Raw genomic sequence first — 18,918 nt, 5'->3', positions numbered from 1 at the left:
ACAGAGGCTGGTGGGACCCAGGGCTCTCTTCTGGCCTCCTCAGGTACCTGAGTTCATAAGTGCACATCCTACAAGCCTGTATACACACACACACACACACACACACACACACACACACACACGCCAGCAAAAACACTATAAATCACCATGCATGGTTGTGTTGTATAAAACACCTACAAAAACTAAATCAAGAGAGATGGAAAGTAGACTCATGTTTGACTTGGACTTCAGAATTAGGATGAACTGGGTGACCATTAAATGGCATAAGGTTCCCACTTAAGAGTGATGACGTGTTCCAAAAGCAATCATTAATAGTTGCACAACGCCTCTAAACTGTGAACTTTAGTGAGTGACACGGACAAATGCAGATCATATTGCAATAAATCTGTTACAAAAAAAAAAAAAAAAACAGAAGCAATTCCAAAAAGATTTTATACTGCATGGTGTCATTTATGGAACATTTTAGAGAGGAGAAAACTCTAGAAATGAAGGACTGGTCTGTGGTTACCAAGGGGGTGGGAGGAGGAAGAGAGAAGTCGGTGTGGTCTAAAACAGCAATGGGAATTGTCTATAGGGACACTGCTTGGGCTTCCCACTGCGTACGCAAACCTACACAGGCCATAAATTACACAAACTAATTACACATACAGAGGCACACGAACACCGGAAACTGGGGGAGTCTGTTACGATATCTATGGAGTCTATGGATGCCAATTTGTTGTTACACATTTTTGTTTATACATTTGTTACACGTTTATGTTGTATATATTATTTTTCAACTGGCTTGGGAGGAGAGGGCACAGGCATACCGCAGCACACATCTGAAAGTCAGAGGACATCTTATGAGAATGGGTTCTCGCCTTCTATCCTGTGAGTCTCTATGCCGTCAGGGTTGGCAGCAAGCACCTTTTACCTACTGAGCCATCTTGCCAGCCTCAGATGTCAATCTTTTTATTGTAAAATTAAACCATAGTTATCTAAAATAGAACCGCTGTGGAAAACATGACAGTAAGGAGGACCTGTGTTCGTACAACAGTACATGAATCTACATGGAGACTTATCACTAAGAAAATTTCAGAAACAGCACACTGACATCACAGAGAAACCTGTCCATTTCTCTTCTTATTAGTCTTCTGGGTGCAGGTGCATCAGGGGTCCTTAGCAACTGCTACTTTATCCTCCTAAACAAGGGAGAACTGACTTCCAACTCAATGCCAGGTCCAGGGAATCCAGACAAAATCCATCACACACAATTTTTAATTGATAGTGTTTAAGAATCTGCACCTAGCCAATTAAGAGTTCTGGTCCCATCTCTGCCCCTTACTGGCGCTATGTTCTTTGCCCAGGCACCTAACATCTCTGTCTCAATCACCTCATCTGTGAAATAGGTATGACAACAACCTATCACAGGGCTCTGGTAAGTTTCCTGGTTTGTTTTCTTAGTCTGCCTTTTTGGTTTGGTTTGGTTTGGTTTGGTTTGGTTTGGTTTGGTTGTGGGGAGGTGGGGGTATTTTTCTTTGTCTCTTTTGTTTCTCTTGCTTTATTTTTTGAGACAAGCTATGGAAAAATAGCCCAGGCTATTTTCTATATGTGTCAATAAATGTGTATGTGTCGGGAGGCCTTGCTGCCTCAGTGGAAGAGGGCCTTCCCCCAACCCACCTGCACACTTGGTCCGGCTGATCAGTGGTGGCCCCGGGCGGCCTGTGCCTCCATCTCCCGGGCGCGTGAGCAGCACGCTGATCTCATACTCAGTGTCCGGGTCCAGATGCCACAGTTTGTAAGTCTGCAGGTTGACAGCGTGCACCTCCGCCCACGGGCCCTGTGCCATGCGGTACTCGATCTCCTTGCGAACGATTGGCCCGTCGCCAATGATGGAGTTGGTGTTGAGCTGGATGATGAGGTAGGTGGGGCCTGCACGCAGCAGCTGTGGGGGCGCGATGGGGGTGGGAGGCTCTGCGAGGATATGCAGAAGAGGAGGAGCCTACTAATACCACGATGTGGCCCTAGAACTCCATAACTCAGCCACACCCACTCTGAACTCCCAAGCTTAGGCCTGGGGGACCCCAGCACACTCGCTGGGTTAGCACCTGGAAGGCGCACGGAGATTCAGCCCCGCTCCCTCTGTCCTCTCATTCGGCCAGCCCATTCCTCAGCCCACGACACTGTTCAGGTCGCAGCTAGAAACTAACTCTGCAACCTATTCCACCCCCATCAGGAGACCCTCTCTGTCCTCCCAGGTCCCTCAAGCTGCTACCAAGCATTCTGCTAAATCTGCCCTGGGACTCCCACCAAGTCCTCTAAGGAGCTAGCTCCATGCACAACTCTACGAACTCCGCCCCATCCTGTCCCCACCCGTCCCGCCTTCCTCAAGGCCAATCTGCTGACCTTTGACGATGAGCTCTGCAAAGTTGGAGACTCCAGCACCACGCGGGGCCTGGGACACACAACGGTACAGATCCTGCTCTGCGCGGCCTACCGAAGCCAGTGGAAAAGTGGCCAGGAAGCGCCGGTGGCTGATGTGCCGCACCCCAGCCGCAGGCACCAGCACCCCACTCTGCCGCTGAAGAGAAAAAGGGATGGGAGAGTCAGGAAGCATTCCAACCTGGCAGTGGATCTGAGTCCCTACTATCCCAGGGGCATTTGAGGATGCTGGAAAATGCTGGAACCGGCCCATCCTGGGGTTACGGGGATCCAAGCTGGCAGAGCACAGCCTGGGGGAGGCAAGACACAGTGTATATAGATGCTGGTGTATGAAGGGGGGACTCAAAACCCCAAAAGGGAACCAAGGCCTCCTCTACCTTCCTGAGCCAAGGTCTCTGTGGGCCGCCCTCACCTGCAGGAAGAAGCGTTCTGCCTCTGCAGCTCTGCCCGCTGCCATGCATTGGAAGGATGCGTTCTGGCCCGCATTGACCTCCACATCTCCAAGGCGGGAGAAGTGGGGGGCCTTTGCTGTGGGAAAACAGGCAGAGCCCCAGCATGAGCTGGGCCTGTGTGCCCTGCAGGCAGGAGCCAAGGCTACCCTCATCCTTATGTCCAAGTGGACTGGGACTCACCGCAGGGCTGGCTGAACAGTAAGATGTCGTCTAAGCCTATGTAGCCCTTGTGGTCTGGGGAGATGAGGGCCTCAAACAGCACCTGAGGGGATGGGAGGCCAATTTTCAAAGTGACATCCCTCCAGCCCAGCTTGCCCCCAACCCGCCCGCTCTCCTCCATCCAGTGACAACCCAGCTCACTCAGACCCTCACCACCAAGCCGGCTGGTTCAGGGCTGTGGGCAGAGAAAGTAAAGTCACAGTCAAGGCTGGAAATTTCATCCCAACTCTGACAACTTCCTCAAAGCAGCAGAATTCTTCTAGTCAGACAGAATTTCCAGTTGAGTCCTGTTCCAACTCAACATTGGCCTTTGACTCTGTACCCACACTGACCCCAGACTAACTCCAAACCCAACCCCAGATTGACTCCTGATGCTGAACAGATATTAATCCCAGCCTAAGCTGGTATCAGGGCGGCCTGCTCCTGCCCTTACTTCCAAGCCCAAGCAAGGGGAACCACTGACTAAACCCAGCCCACCTGATACTCATTGGGCCAAAAGGTGCTGACAGCCAGCTCAGCCTGGTGCCACTGACGGCCGTGGGATCCAGTCATATTCCACACAGCACTGCCCAGAGGGCCCCCATTAACGCGCACATAGACGCCCAGGGTGCCTGGGCTGTGCCCATCCCTGCTATACAGGAAGTAGCTGAACTGCACACAATGGGTGTCGTTCTCGCTCAGGGTCTGGAAGATGATATGTGCCCTCTGGCCTGGAGCATGCTGGGAAGCATTGACCATCAAGTAGGCACCTGGAGAGACAAAAAGAAGAGGCAGGAGGCAAGGAGACCTTAGGGGAAGCCAAGGTCACGTTTAGAAAGGACAGAAACAAAACTGCCACCAGGAATCAAGGGTTTGGGTGCTTAAATTCTCACATGGGGTAGGTCCCTCCCCTCCACCAGGGTCTGTTTCCCAAAGGAGAGGGCTAGGAAGAAAAAAACCCACAAACTCAACCTTGTCAAAACCCATACAGCCCTTCACCATCCACAAGTCACCACTTTCCCTAGCCCTGTGTTAGGTCATACATCACAGGGTTGGTCCCCTGAGGTCACTGATTCTGAAGCTTCACACAGTCCCCCACACCTGTGTGCTTGCCTCTGGCTCTGATCATTCATAAAGCCTGTGACAGCCTTGCTACCAGCCTGTCATGCCTCAGGCCTTTGCTGTGTCCTCACACACAGGCTCCAGAGCCCAAGCTTGATGAAGATGTAGGACGGACTGAATGAGAGGGTTAACTTCCCTTCCCACCCACACCGGATTCCAACACAAACAGCCCAGGTCCCAACCAGAAGATCCTCAATGTGTGATGCAGATGGTGGGGAATGTCTCAGAACCTGGCTGGGGATTACAGCTTCTCTTGGAGTGAGGGGGATGCAGATACCAAGGAGATGCCCAAAGCCACCCTTGCACAGCACCCACAGGCACTACCTCCTCCCAGACTTGGCTGACAGCACATTCTGAGCCTGCTCAGGAGGGCTCCCCAGGGACTCGGCTAAAGGGATCTCATTCATCTCTGTGAGCCTGGAGTCCTGTGAAGGTGGCTGCTGCCTGTGTCCTGCAGGGGTAGGGAATGAACATCCGGGTCCCTATCCCCACTAGAACCCTAGAAGGGACACATCCTAGCCAGACACCTGTTAGCCAGTTCCTAAGGTAGCTCCCTCTTCCAGTGTGACACTTCTTGCCTCCTCCTCTGTTCCCTGCAGCCCTCCCTGCTCTGACATGCACCCCTCCACCCCCCAGAGCTCTCTTTTCTCCCGTCCGCTCTCCTCTGAGAGCAAATCTTCTTGTTTCATCCCTATTCACCTGGACTTCCCCTAGACTGGCTATCCACCAAGCTTACCCCTCCTCCCAGACCTAGCTGTTCCCTGAGTCACCAAGGAAGAAAAAGAGGCGAAGACCACAGGTCTGGAAAACATGAATCTATGTCAGATCCTTATACCTGAGCACCTCCTAAGACCTGGAAAGAGTGGCTGGGTCTGAGGGTGCACAGAGGTCACACAGAGACCCTGCAGGGGGGAACCTTTATGCATCCCCCTCAGACAAGCTAAGCGGCGATGCCTCTAAAACATATCCAAGGATGGAGAACCCTGAAGAGAAGAGACACACCCAGAGTGACACAAATGGGAAATGACCAGAGAGGTAGGGAAGGCCATGATGGAAGCTGAGTCTGCTTCCAGAGGCCAGCTGACGCCAACCAGCTCCAAGGGATCTCTCCCCTACAGCTGCTAGTCCACCCACCACTAAGAACTGCCACTGCCCTGGCCCACTCTTGCCAGCAGATGCCATGTTGGCCATGCTGGGAGTTGAACAGCCAAAGCCCTGGGCCACCTCTATAACAGGACACAGGAGAGAGACTCTAGCTCTCTGTTCTGATGTTGCCTCAGTCTATCCTACAATACGTCATCAGTAATAAACTGGCTAATCTGCCCTTGATCTCTCTTATCTTTTTTCCTTTTAAAAATACAGATGTGATGGTTTGTATATTTCGGCCCAAGGAGTGGCACTATTAGAAGGTGTGGCCCTGTTGGAGAAGGTGTGGCCTTGTTGGAGTAGGTGTGTCACTGTGGGTGTGGGCTTTAGACCCTCATCCTCGCTGCCTGGAAGTCAGTCTTCTGCTAGCAGCCTCCAGATGAAGATATAGAGCTCTCAGCTCCTCCTGCACCATGCCTGCCTGGATGCTGCCATGCTCCCACCTTGATGATAATGGACTGAACCTCTGAACCTGTAAACCAATTAAATGTATAAGACTTGCCTTGGTCATGGTGCCTGTTCACAGCAGTAAAACCCTAACTAAGACAACATATGTTTTTAAATTTTACGTATTTAGGTGTTTTGCCTACATGTCTGTGTACCAAATATGTGCAATTCCTTAAGAAGCCATGAGAAGGCATTGGATCCCCTGGAACTGGAGCTGGTTGTGAGCTGCCATATGGTGCTGGGACTTGAACCCAGGTCCTCTGAAAAGGGAGCTAGTATTTTTAACCACTGAGCCATCTCTTCAGCCCTCTTTTCCTTTTTCTTCCAATTTTATTTTAGGGGCAGTACTTACCAAGTAGCCCAGGTTAGCCTCAAACTTGTGACCCTCTTGCTTCATGTCTATTCACGTAATTTTCAGTTGATTCTGTCCCCAGTGAGGAGGGCTACTAGTTGCCAGGCACTCTCAAGTATCCTCAACAATAGCAACTATACAACTGACACCCTGTGTGCCACCTCTGTGCTACCTCTGTGCCCTGTGCTATGGGCCACTGGTCTCCTATTTCACAGTCAAAACAACAAAGGCTCAGAAAAGTTGAGCAGCTTACTAGAGGCCACTGAGCTGGCAAAATGATGGGGCTGGGATTTGAATCCATGTCTTTATGATTCTAGAATGAGTGTTCTCAAGGCTGTCATTTGAGTAGGAGACCAGTACTAAAATCTACATTTATTCTCCAGACTCCCAGTCTAGTGTTGAAGTGTACATCATTAAGTCAAAGTTGGGAAGGGTCCAGGGTTCCCAAGAAGAGGACAACTGTATATCCAGAAACCCCATGCCACCTCTTCTAGGTATCTTCAAATCCCAGGAAGAGCAGGAGACTCTAGAGAAGAACTGGAAGTAGACAGATAAGACTGATGGAGAGTAAGCTCACCATGGGGCAGGTCTGCAGGGGTCCGGGTGCCAGGGTGGATCCGCACTTGCTCCCACTGGAAGTCATCATACTGAGCCTGGCTGAACTCGCAGGGCACAACTGGGTCACTCGCCTCCTCGAAGGTGCAGCCAGCTGTGAGGATAGGTCCTGGTTGGTTAAGCTCAGGCAAGGCCACTGACCAGGAGGACCACAATACTTCAGGTCCCCCCATCGTCCCCACCTTCTGCTCAGGTTACCCTCTTTCCTCATCACGGCTCCCTCCAACTAACAAAGTTCTCCTACCCTCCTCTACCCCAAAACCCTCCCCTCATTGTCCCTTACCAACACCAAGACTTTGCATTAGCCACTCTCTCATCATTTCCCAGGATTCCCCAACGCTACCCAGGACCCCCCCCCCCCCATCGCTTCCCAGGATCCCCAACAGCTCGACCATCCATCAAGGCTGTCCTTAATAAAAAACAATCATCATTCTTGTTGCATCATACAGCCTCAAACCAGCCTCCAAGGTCAGCACTAGATTCGTCCCATTTTACAGGCCTGGAAATGGAGGCCCAGCACAGCATGATGCTAAGTACCAAACACAGAAAGAATGTGACACAATGTGATAGTCACCAAAGGAATTCACTCAATCATGGCCCAAAGTCAATCATCTTTGATCTCTGTCCCCAGGGATGTGACAAAGTGAGATCCTATGTGGATTGAATACATGTTTGACTGGAGGATGTTAATTCTGGTGACTGGAGACCAAGATCAATAATCTGAATTTGACAGAGGAGGTGACCGAGGTTCTGAGCAACGAAGGCCTTTGCCCACGGTACAATAGTAGCTCAGTGGTGGACGCTGGAGACGTGGAACAGACTTGGGATTCAGTCTTGGCTTTGCCATTTGCCATTCCTAGCAAGTATGTGTGCTACTGGTTCCCAGATGAGGAAAAGTAACCGGATTTGAATTCATGCCCACCCGAAGCTCACAGTCCCCAATCTGAGAAGGGGAGAAAGAGCTCCTTCTGGGTCTCAAGAAGAAGAAGGCCGGACAGTAAGCCAGCAAGTGATGTCATAGTCGGGGCAGGCAACAAGTGTCTTCCCTTTGAGGACTGACTGTGTTCATTTTGCCTGTTTGCATGTTTCCACCGGCCCTGCAAGGCAACACATGATCACACACAGGCAGAGGGAGGCACAACTGAGCTCCTCACTGTTGGGGTCTCTCGACTCCTTAAACCCCACCAGAGAATGGGAAACAGTGGGATGTGTGTCAGCCTGTACCAGGCAGACAGTGGGTAGTGAGGGAGTTGGTGCAGGAAACCCCACATGCTTTGTGTCTCTTTGTCTGAAAAGCTCCAGTCAGCACTGTGCCCTGAGGCATGAGGTAAGTGAGTTTTAATGTCATCTTTGTTGAAAGGGCCCCAGCTCTCCCCTTGCAAAAAGCCCACAGTGTGGCACAGAAAGAAAGGGTGGCCAGAGAGTGGTCTTCCTGGCGAGGGAAGTGCTCACTTCCTGCCTGTGGAGGTCCCAGCCAATCACAGGGACAGACTAGAGAAAAAAGTAAGATTTAGGTCCCAGGCTGGAGTCAGGCCAGTCTAGCTCCTACACAAAGGCAAAGTAGACGCCCCAGGCATCTCCTTCAGGGCCCTGTGAGGCCTGAGGTAACCAGAGCCCTGTGGTTTCTTCCCAACAGTTCTGAGCCAGGTACAAGACCCGACAAGCCTCCCATCCCATCCAGAGCTTACTAACCTCAGACTAACAGCTAGACTGGGGTCTCTACTAGAGAAACCTAACCTCCTAACCAAATACATGATTCCCCTGGGTGACTGACCTTAGCCAGAGGGGCTCCCTTTTGACTGTGCCTGGCCAGAGTGACCCCAGTCTTATTTGTATCCCCTAAATGTCAGGCAAATGTCAGTGGCCACCAGACTCCCTGACTCCTGCCCTCTACCAGATGTTCTCTCTACGTGACCACAGTCAGGATGACCCTCAGGCGTAGATTCGTATCATCCAGGGTGACCTCTTAGCCAGAGTGACCATTCTCACTAATCCCTAGTCAGCCCCAAACCTGGGATTCTGGGCCAGGCCCAGTTCAACTTCATCTCTTAGAAAACAACATCTCCCAAAGGTGGGCAGCATCTCACCCTCGCCCCAACCCCAGCTCTCCCAGTGATAGGAGAGCTATAGTGATAGCCAGTTCTTCCTGCCAGAGCTTCACCACCACCACTAGGGGCGCCAATTACCACCACGCCTGCCCTGACTACCAAGCCCAGCCTGCATGAGGGACTCAGCGTTTACATAGTGACATATGTAATATGTAATATGACATCTGTCATACACATGGATTCAGTATGATGCTCAGAGATGACCAGGGGCCACACAGCAGCTGTGAGCAGAAGACACAAATTAAACCACCTGTCTTTACCCAACGAGAGTAGACAAAGTAAGACTCTGATATAGTTTCACACTCAAGACCCGACAATGTGGTGCAGGATCAGTGATGGGCACCATGAGAGTCACAAGAATGATTAAGGGCTGGGGTGCGGGGCGGGGGCGGGATCCAGGTCTGGGGGCGGGGCGGGGGCAGGATTCAGTCATAGGGGAGCTTTGCCTAGCATATATAAGGCCCTAGGTTTGCCCCACAACACGGGGAGGAGGTGTAGGAAGGAAAGGAAAGGTGTTTTATCTTTCTTTGGGCAGCTTCCTGACCTGAGCAAAGATGGGGAAATGGAAGCTGAGAAGGGTGAAGGTTAAAGGGCACAAAACGGGTTGTTGGCACAGGGAGTTGACGTTGCCGTCCGAGCTGAGCCTAGGGCCTTAGAGTGAAGGAAGAAGGAAAATCCAGTTTGTCCCCAGCAAAGGGAGGAGCTCGGGTTGCTGACATGATGAGAAACAAGAGGCTAAGGCCAGTTCCTAAAAAGCCGTGGATGCCAGGGTGAGGCGTTGAACCTCGTGTTGAACTAGGGAGCCCCAGGAGGTGCTGGAGCGAAGAATGCCTGGATTCTGACAGTTCAAGCAGGTAGCTTTTCCAGAGCGCAGCAAGGTCAGGTAGGAGGGGACCTAAGCTATCATCCTGGATACAAACAGTGTGCGCGTGCGCGCGCGCGCGCGCACGCACACACACACACACACACACACACACACACACACACACACACTTTCCCCAGACCAACTCAAGTTCTGAAGCACAGTCTAAGTCATGGGACAGGAAGAGAAGACAAGGCCCCTCTTTGGGTACCTCATCTCTGCAGAGAGCTCTCAGGGAGGGTGGGTTGAATCTGAATCAATACAGGACCCAGTGCTCCTCCAGCCCCAGCTCCAACTTGCCCAGCAACATTCCTCTGCTAATCTCCCCAATCTGGCCAGGCGGTTGCCTAAGCAACCTCAACCACAATTTGGGAAGAAGGGGGATGGCTTATCCACATCCAGCAGGCTGGAGGCTGGATGATGTCAGGGACCAGCAACCTCTAGAGAAGCCTGAAGCCTGGGAGGGGTCCCCCACCCAGTCCCTCCCTCCCTCTCTCCCTCCCTCTTTCCCTCCATCCGTGTGTGTGTGTGTGTGTGTGTGTGTGTGTGTGTGTGTGTGTGTGTGATATCTAGCTGTGACCATGACAGGACAACTGGTACAAAACATTCAACTAAAATAAGAGTTCTGTTGTGCTCCTGGGTCACTTCATGACTTAGCATGTGACCTGCCTTCTCTGCCTTCTCTGACCATAGTCAGGATGACCTCAGACCAACAGATGCTAACCAGGATCATCTCTCAGACAGCATGACCATTTCTCACTGATCTCTGGCCACCCTTAGCCCTGGGTCTCTAGGCTAGCCCTTAGCTCCTCTGTGAAATAGGAACAGGGGTTATGCCTCTGGTTTTGATTGCGTGGTGCAGCACCCCTCTAATCCTAGGATCAGAGATGGAGGAGTAGGCATGAGGATCAGAAGTTGGGGGTCATCCTCATCCCCATAAAGAAGTTCCAGACCAGGCTGGGCTCCATGAGACCCTATCTCAAATAAATCAACAGTAACAGTAATAGCAACAGCACCAACTAGAGGTGTCCTGGGGGAAAGGTATGCATAGGAGGGCATAGGTGACAGCATGGGGCTCTCAGAAATACTGTAAAGCTGGCTCATGAGCACAAACACATAGATACATTCTATGGTGGGCATGAGCCTGTGGGGGTGGGGTATTTGTATAGAGCAGGAAGAGTTGGTGTATGTGTGTGTGTGTGTGCATGCGTTGGGGGCGTGGACATGGGCGTGGGTGTGCGTGTGTGCTCACAAGTGTGTGAGTGTGCATGCGTGTGTGTATGTGTGTGTGTGTGAGCATGTGTGTGTGTGTGCATGCATTGGGGGCATGGACATGGGCGTGGGCATGTGTGCGTGCTCACGAGTGTGTGAGCGCACCGTGCTTGTGTGTGTGTGAGCGTGTGTGTGTGAGCATGTGTGTGTGTGTGAGCATGTGTGTGTGTGTGAGCGTGTGTGTGTGTGTGAGCGTGTGTGTGTGTGTGTGTGTGTGTGTGTGTGTGTGTGTGAGCGTGTATGTGCTGCACCAGTCTGTCTGTCCTCTAGCCAGGTCAGACAAGGGATACGGTCTGGGCCTACCACACCTGCAGCCAAGTTTTCTGAAGACCTTGAGTAAACAGAGTTTGTTTGAGATGAGATTTTCGTTCTCTCTGTTTTGTCAACAAAATGTCCAGTTCCCAGGGGTAGCCCCAGAAGAAACAAAACTTCTCCGGGCAAATTGTAAATATACAGGCTGGGACCTCACACAGCCAGGCACAACCCAAGCATAGCCTAGGGACCCCGTATACAATCGCAACAATGCCAGTCTATTTTACGATCCCTCCGTCTTCTAGGTCACTGAACTCAACCCTGGACATTCTTGCCCAACTCAGCCCTGTCCCAGACGGTCCGCCCCAACTCTGACTGCACTGCAGGCCTGCTTAGCTCTTACCTCCTCCCTTCCTAAAGTCAGGGACGAGCTCTTGTGCCTCTGAAGTCCTGTATATTACAGTTGACCAACTGTGTCCAGACTTATTACTAACACCAGGAGCCTAGCTGGTCAAACATCCACCAGCTGCACTAAGTTCAAGGATGTAACTATAGCCTAGAATAGTCTAGACTATTGTATAGTATACAGTATAATATAGTATCGTATAGTACATAGTGTAGGATATATATATAGTGTAGTATAGCATAGAATACAGTATATAGCTAGTATATAGTATATATAGTGTATAGTATATATAGTATAGTGTATAGTATAATTACAATAGGCTGTACTATAGTACAGACTTGGTCAACACATCTAAATGGAGGTCTGGCATTCAGAGTCGACTACCAGAACCCTGAGTAATTTGCAGGAAGCACAGTAGGGCTGGCAGCAAAATACCTATATAACCACACACAGTTCCACAACCAATGAGACCACCAAGGGCTGGCCACAGGCAGAGAAAGCTGAGACCACCTAAGGAGCCAACACAGAGCCTGGCAGAGCCAACAGCCTGCTATCTTCACTGAGTATGAAAGGAAGCCATCTGTACCTGAGAAACTCACAGCAGACCCTTTCCCATCTCTATGGCCAACACAGAGCATGAATTCCAGAGTTGACGAGAGGGCTGGACCTGGAGACAAGGGGAGGGACTCACTGTGCAGAACATATAGATCCTCTGCATGGCAAACACCCTACACCACAGCCAGATAAAGACACCGTGCAGGCTAAACAGCGCAGGTGTGCACAGACCCCATGCAGAGGGAGGGCCATGTGTTGCTATGATGGGGTGTGCTGAAGATACAGAGGCCAACATACAGAATCCTGTCATTCTGTGCAAGGCTACAGAGCACACAGCACGCACACACACACACACAGCACTTACATCTGCTAGGCATGGAAGAGCTGGTCAGATATGTGCAGTGTGGAATCACATTCATCTTGGGTGTGTGTCACTATGTGGGGTTGTGGCAGAATGGAGGGTGGTAGGTTCGAGCCTTTTTTTCTGCTCCAGTCACCAGCATAGGACCGGGTACAGAACAGGAGCCTCCTCACAGGAAGAGTCTGCCCAGTATAGGCATGCGGGCTGGTACAGAGATACAGGAAGAAAAGGATGGAACGCCATCCAGAACCAAGCACCAGGGATGGCAATCTAGTCCTCGGGAGCCGGGTATATGCAGACTCCAGGGATGTGTGAGCCATGGCACAAAACCGAAGCGCCGTGATGACACTCTGTGGAACAGTGGATTTAGATCAAGGGCTCTGGGTCTGGAAACTCAGTGGAGTGCTCACAATCTGGCAGGAAGCCATTTCCTCTCAATGGAAACATTCCCTTTTGGAGGGAGGGAAGAGGAGACAGTCATGCAACTTAGCAGGCTTTGAGAAGCTTGGGGAGTTACAGGATTCACGAGACCTTCTCCAAGGTTATGTAACAGCTCCTGGAGAGAGAAGGCTCCCTGCAAGTTGCCAGGGATGAGGCTCTCAAGAGTCACTCCCCATGCAGGGGTGGGCTTTTCCTAAATGCAGTTGCCTTTGAATGACTAGTGTTTCTGCAAGGAACTCCACTAAACTCAGTGCACCAAGCTAGACGTGGATGGGATCGTTTCTTTGGTCTGTCAATAGATGTTTACTCACGTCTCCCCAGGAAAAGTCGCACAAGGCAATCCTCCAGAGAACAGATGCATGACAAGGTTGACTCTCTGGGTGGCAGTCCTGTGCCATTCAGAAGCAATGCAAACCTCAGGCTCTCACCACGACCAGCAGAGTGTCCAAGTGATGTGCAATATGAATCAAAGACACGCTGCCTTGAGGACACTCAAAGATGTCACCCTCCCAGTGCTGTCTACAGGAAGTGTCCACAGCCACCACCTGGACACCTCCATTGTAACAGTCAGGGGCAAGCTCCTGAACTGAGAGGGTAGCGTGCAGAGGAGCTATGCCTGGAAATAGAAGGGTCTGAATGGCCAGAGCCGTGCAGATGCCCACTGCAAAAAAAAAAAACGCAGTGCACCAGGTACCAACATACAGTGGCTGCATGTTGGCAGTGAGCTGCCACATGAGGTGCTGTGCCCAAAGCCTAGGTGAGTCTACATACTGGATGAGACAAATTGTTCTAAAGGTAAACATGCAGAGGTTTTAGAAAGCCATGCTCTCAGGCATGGTAGGTACCACAGCTCTCGGGCATGGTGGGTACCATTCTCTATCCAGACAGCCAGAAAGGGCTTCGTTCCTGATGTAACCCTCATATCCAGCAGAGTGGGTACCACATCATGGATGAGAGCAACAAGGAAAGCACATGGCAGGACAGCTGCAGGATGAAGGTTCTGATCAGTAGGGTGCTGCAGAAATGGAGTATGTGGAGGCTCCAGAGAAACCCCACATCACTGTGGCCCAGCATCCCTAAGTCACAGAGCATCACAGCGGCATAGGCTGAGTCACAGAGCGGTACAAGCGACACCAGGTCTAGAAACACCCAGAGCAGACCAGGCCAGAGATACAGTGCCTCTGGCTGCTGTGAGACAGGCATAGGTACACTGCAAAGGTGCTGTGGGAAGCACAGTAGAAGTCTCTTGGGGGCTGTACTGGTGAGGAGTCTTTCAGCACCCCCAGTTCTGCCATGATGAACTGCCTGTGAGACAGAGGCCCAGCCCACTTCCACTATCCTGTGGGCTTCTGTCCACCATCACTCCCTCCACTCTTCAACATCTTCCAGAGACTCAGGGGCACAGGATGAAGGCACTGCCGCCCACCCGCAGGACAGGCGATACCAAACTCAGCACACTCTCCAGGTATTCCTCTCTGACAAGGCCTTTGAGCACTGGCAGGCAGACAATAGGTTTGGATTCTACTGAAAATCATTTGGACAGTTACAGTGCACCACCTGGCCCCCAGCCCAGGGTAGGGCGGTATGAGGCAGGACAGGAGAGACAGAGGGAGGGGCCCATTGGATTAAAGCCTGGCATAGGATGTGTGATGAACAGGAGGTAGATGGGGAAAAAGAACCAGCCCCAACAAGCCTGGATCCTCACTCCTCCCCCAACCACCACCATAACCTCTCACCAGGCCTGGACTTCATCAGGAGCCGAGAGCAAACTTTTCCAAGCCCACAGGATGCCTGCAAACACTCACAAGCACATATTTAAGGATAATTCACACTCCCGTGGTGCTTGCTATGTGCCAGGATGTGTTCTAGACTAAATAGGTCCAAATATAAAACCAACATCCCATCATCCTGGACACTGTGCAACATCTCCATCCTCATTTCCCAAGTAGGATCATTCCAAGGCCCAGAGAGGTCATTATCCACCCAGATGTCACACAGCTAGAAACACTGGAACCCGAATGAGAACTCAGATGGTGTGGTCTCAGAGCCTGTGTTCCAACCCCCTATCATACTCTAGGCGTAAACACGCATTTATTTACACCTGACAAGGATCCACATAAACACACACATGCTCATTCTAGACAGTACGCACCCCACTCTCTTGGCTGACATTCTCCCATCTCCAGATAGGCTTCGGTCACCTCTCAGTTGTCATCAGTATCCCTGGCTCTCCCTCATCTGCCTACTCTTTGTCCCCCAGCTGACCCTCGACCTAGTCATTCCTCTGATACCACCTGTCTCATTGCCAGCTATCCCAAGCTCACCACCACGGCCACCCCCAGCCCCCAGACCTGTCCCTCTAGCCTGCCTGAGGTCCTACCTACAGGTACCCCACGCCGACTTCCCACTCTTCCATCCCAGGCCTTTCACTAGCTTCTCCTTCAAACCCCAGCAATGGTCTGCGCCCACCCCAAGTGCCTTTCTCTTGTTCTCTTTGGGTCCAATTCTAAGTCCTGGCTCCATGTGGTGGAAATCTATTCAAGACCCCCATGGGTCACACGGGCACAGCATCTTCAGAGGTGACCGCCACAGGGGGACCCCACCACTTAGAAAAGCAGCTTATGATCGTCATGTAGGCCTTAGGAGAAAAGCCCACCCCACTGCCTCACCCAGTGGGTGGGGGCAGGGTACCTTTACTGTGTCGGTGACAACGGGAGATGAGCCAACAACAAGGGGCTGGACTAAGGGAGCTGAGTGTCTCTCAAAAGGCACTGAATGGGAACAGGTAGAGGAAGACCTGACAAAGGGCACAGCAGGCTCTGGGTTATAAAGCAGATGGGTAGGAGCGGAGTTTAGAGACAAATGACACATTGGAGGCTGATTCCTAAAGAATGGGCTACCTGGGCTGCCATGTTAGGGTTGGGGTTCAGCCTTGGGAGCAGGGGAGACCTGAGGCAAGGGAGTGACCACACACTGTGACAGCCTTATAAAGGCCACTTGGGCCACAGGGCAGAGGAGCAGCTACTGGGACAGGCAAGATGTAGTAAATGAAGATTCTTGGGGGCCAGGTGCATGGGGCTGCTGCAGAGCAAGTGTCTGTCCACATCAGATCCACCCTCTGCACAGCCAGGGCCACAGTAAAGCTCTGCAGGCCTTATATTCTTAGACCAGTGGTTCTCAACCTTCCTAATGCTGCAACCCTTTAATACAGTTCCTCATGCTGTGGTGACCCCAACCATAAAATTATTCTCATTGCCACTTCATAACTATAATGTTCCTACTGTTATGAATCACAGTATAAATCTCTAATATGCAGGATATCTGATATCTGACCCCCCCCCTGACGAGGTCAGGACTCACTGGTTGAGAACTGCTGTTTTAGATGGTCCCCAGAACATTCTCCAAGGGTGGGAATGGCTTCTACTGGCACTTGCCAGTATGCTGACGACCACTAGCAATGTGTGACAGTTGATTTCTCAAAACTTGGCTACTGCAACCGATGAACTAAATTAGTATTTTAATTAGTCATACCTAATTTAAATGCAATAGCCACACATGAGTAACAGGCCACCACTGCAGAGAAAGAGCACCACCATCACCATGGAAGGCTCTGTTGGTTATGGCGCTCTGGACTGATGGCCATGGCCCACAGAACCTGGAGGCAGCCGCCTGCAGATCCTCTGCACCCCAACAGTCACATACCCTAGGATAGGTACACCCACTCTGAGGCACCTACCCACCCAGACAATTCCACCATTCCAGGAATGAGGTGTTGGGGGCTCCCCATATGTCAAAGCAGCTGTTTCTCCCCAACTCCCAGCTCAGGTCTAGCCACACCAAGCTTACCAGGTGGCTCGACATCCTGACAGGCCACGCACACACACTCTGTGCCCCTGCCCTCCATTTCACACACATGTACAAACACACACATGACCCACTCTGGCTGCCTAAGCTACAGGATAACACCTGTATACATCTGCCTGCCTCTCCAGCTCAGGGACAGACCCTCAGGGTCCAAGAGGGTTCTACCTTAGTCCAAGATCCTGCAACTGAGGATTGAAGGGATGTATGCCTAACATGGAGCCTCCTCCCCCCTCCCCCTCCCCCTCCCCCTCCATCCCCCTTCCCCTCCTCCCTCCTCCCTCCTCCCTCCTCCCTCCTCCTTCCTCCTTCCTCCCTCCTCCCGTTGTTCAGACTAACCGTTGAGACTCCAAGCCTCACCAACGGTTGTCCGATCACAGCAGGCTGAAACTCTCTGGATTGGACAAGCGGAGCTAGCTGCTAGGGGTGGGACCAGGGCAGGAGGAGGCAGTGGCGGCAGTCTGGGAGGAGGGGCCCTCCTACAAGAGCCCTCTCTCTTCAGTCTCTACCAGGGACTCAACCTCTTTAACTCACAGCTCCCAGATGACACTTTCCGGACACAGCCTTTTCACAACATGACACCATCCGCCCGCAGAATCTTCCAGATTCTTACCGAGGGAAAAAAAACTCCTCCTTCCCGTCTGACTTCAGTGGAGTCATTGCGCCCCCATCTGGCATCTCTAGCTCTGAATTTGACCCACTTGACTCCATTCATTCATTCATTCATTCTTTTTTTTTTAAACACGAAAAGTTGTCCCGACTAGCATGGAATTCACCGTGCAACTCAGGTTGACCTCAAATTTGCAATCAATCTTCCTGCCTCGGCACCTCCCGCTTCCCAGTGCTTGGATTACAGGACTGAACTGTATCAGCCAGCTTCCTTCATTCGTGTATGTCACAGCCATTTACCTGGACTAGAAGGCTCAGACCTTGTGCCTGGCTCTAAGTATTTGAAGATGCAGGGTGACTTTTCTCATAGAGTTCCTGATCTCATAAGGGTGGCAGGACCAAGAGACTGTAATTATAATATTATATAAAAACCTAATCAGCTCCTCCCTTCCCTCTCCTGGGCTCAAACGGAGAAAAACCAAGGAAGGCTTCAAGGAGGAAGTGATATCTAAGCTGAGAGACAAATTAGGGGCTCACATAGGAAACTGTGGAGTCACAGAGTCCTGGAGAGAAAAGCAGTTTGTACAAGGTGCAGAGAAGAGATGGTGGGTTGTGTGTACTTAAGGGCGACTACTGGTAGATAAGACTAGCCAGAACACAGGATCCCAGAACAAGATGAGGTGGGCCAGGCAGGGGCTAGAACACGATGGGGGCTGAGAAGGAAAGACTAACTCTGAAAGTAACCCGGAGCTTTGATGAGGATTTGAAGAGGGCCTTAAAGCGTACATTTTAGGAAGAACCCTGACACAGTGGGGGGAAGAGGCTGCTGCCTTCCTGCAGGTGAGTGACAGCTGAGAAGGGAAAAAAGGGAGAGATGGAGGAGATTTAGGATATTTCAAGACACAAAGGGAAGGCACAATGCCCCTCCTGTCACTCTGGCTGACCTAGCTGTGTGCCACAAGTCCAACTGGGGCCAGCCTGGAGAATAGCAGCACGCCTCCAGCAAACGGTACAGCCCTGGACCTCTGATGCCACTAGACAGAAACAGAAGGCAGCCTGGAAGGGTAGCTTAGGATTCAGGCCACCCTCTTGGCTTCCTGCCTAGCCCCCTTGTGCAGCCCCAGAGAGAAGGCTGCCCTGACAAGCCCTCGTTGCCTAACCTGAAACCACAGGACACCTCTCCCTCATTCCTGCTGCCCACAACTCCAGCGGCCAAAAAGACAGATTGAGCTAGTGCACAGTGGGATAATTACTACCAGGTGTGCACGGCTGAGAGCCACCCCACACAGACCGTCCCCACTGGGTGACTAGGGAGGTAAGCAGGGGACTGGACCCACTCCCTCGACTGAGGACAGAGGGCTGCCACCTCCTGTCTACCCAGAGCTTTTGAGTCACTCTCTAATAGTAAAAGCTTCAAAGGTGACAGGAATTTGAGATG

General features: G+C 51.5%; 1 protein-coding gene across 15 annotated transcripts in view; it reads right to left on the bottom strand.

Moving 5' to 3' along the window:
- Ptpru (protein tyrosine phosphatase receptor type U) overlaps window positions 1–18,918 on the bottom strand; it is a 110,454-nt gene that overhangs the window by 52,099 nt on the left and 39,437 nt on the right. For all 15 annotated transcript variants that reach the window (XM_076934076.1, XM_076934077.1, XM_034502033.2 and 12 more), the window contains 6 exons: window positions 6,716–6,847; window positions 3,570–3,841; window positions 3,054–3,135; window positions 2,834–2,949; window positions 2,386–2,560; window positions 1,660–1,953 (listed from right to left, as the gene is read on the bottom strand). In XM_076934076.1, the coding sequence (XP_076790191.1) occupies window positions 1,660–1,953; window positions 2,386–2,560; window positions 2,834–2,949; window positions 3,054–3,135; window positions 3,570–3,841; window positions 6,716–6,847 (1,071 nt within the window). The remainder of the gene's footprint in view (window positions 1–1,659; window positions 1,954–2,385; window positions 2,561–2,833; window positions 2,950–3,053; window positions 3,136–3,569; window positions 3,842–6,715; window positions 6,848–18,918) is intronic.

This window comes from Arvicanthis niloticus, chromosome 5 (assembly GCF_011762505.2).
Source record: "Arvicanthis niloticus isolate mArvNil1 chromosome 5, mArvNil1.pat.X, whole genome shotgun sequence".
NCBI classification, from domain to species: domain Eukaryota; kingdom Metazoa; phylum Chordata; class Mammalia; order Rodentia; family Muridae; genus Arvicanthis; species Arvicanthis niloticus.
This window is presented reverse-complemented; position numbering and strand designations above follow the sequence as displayed.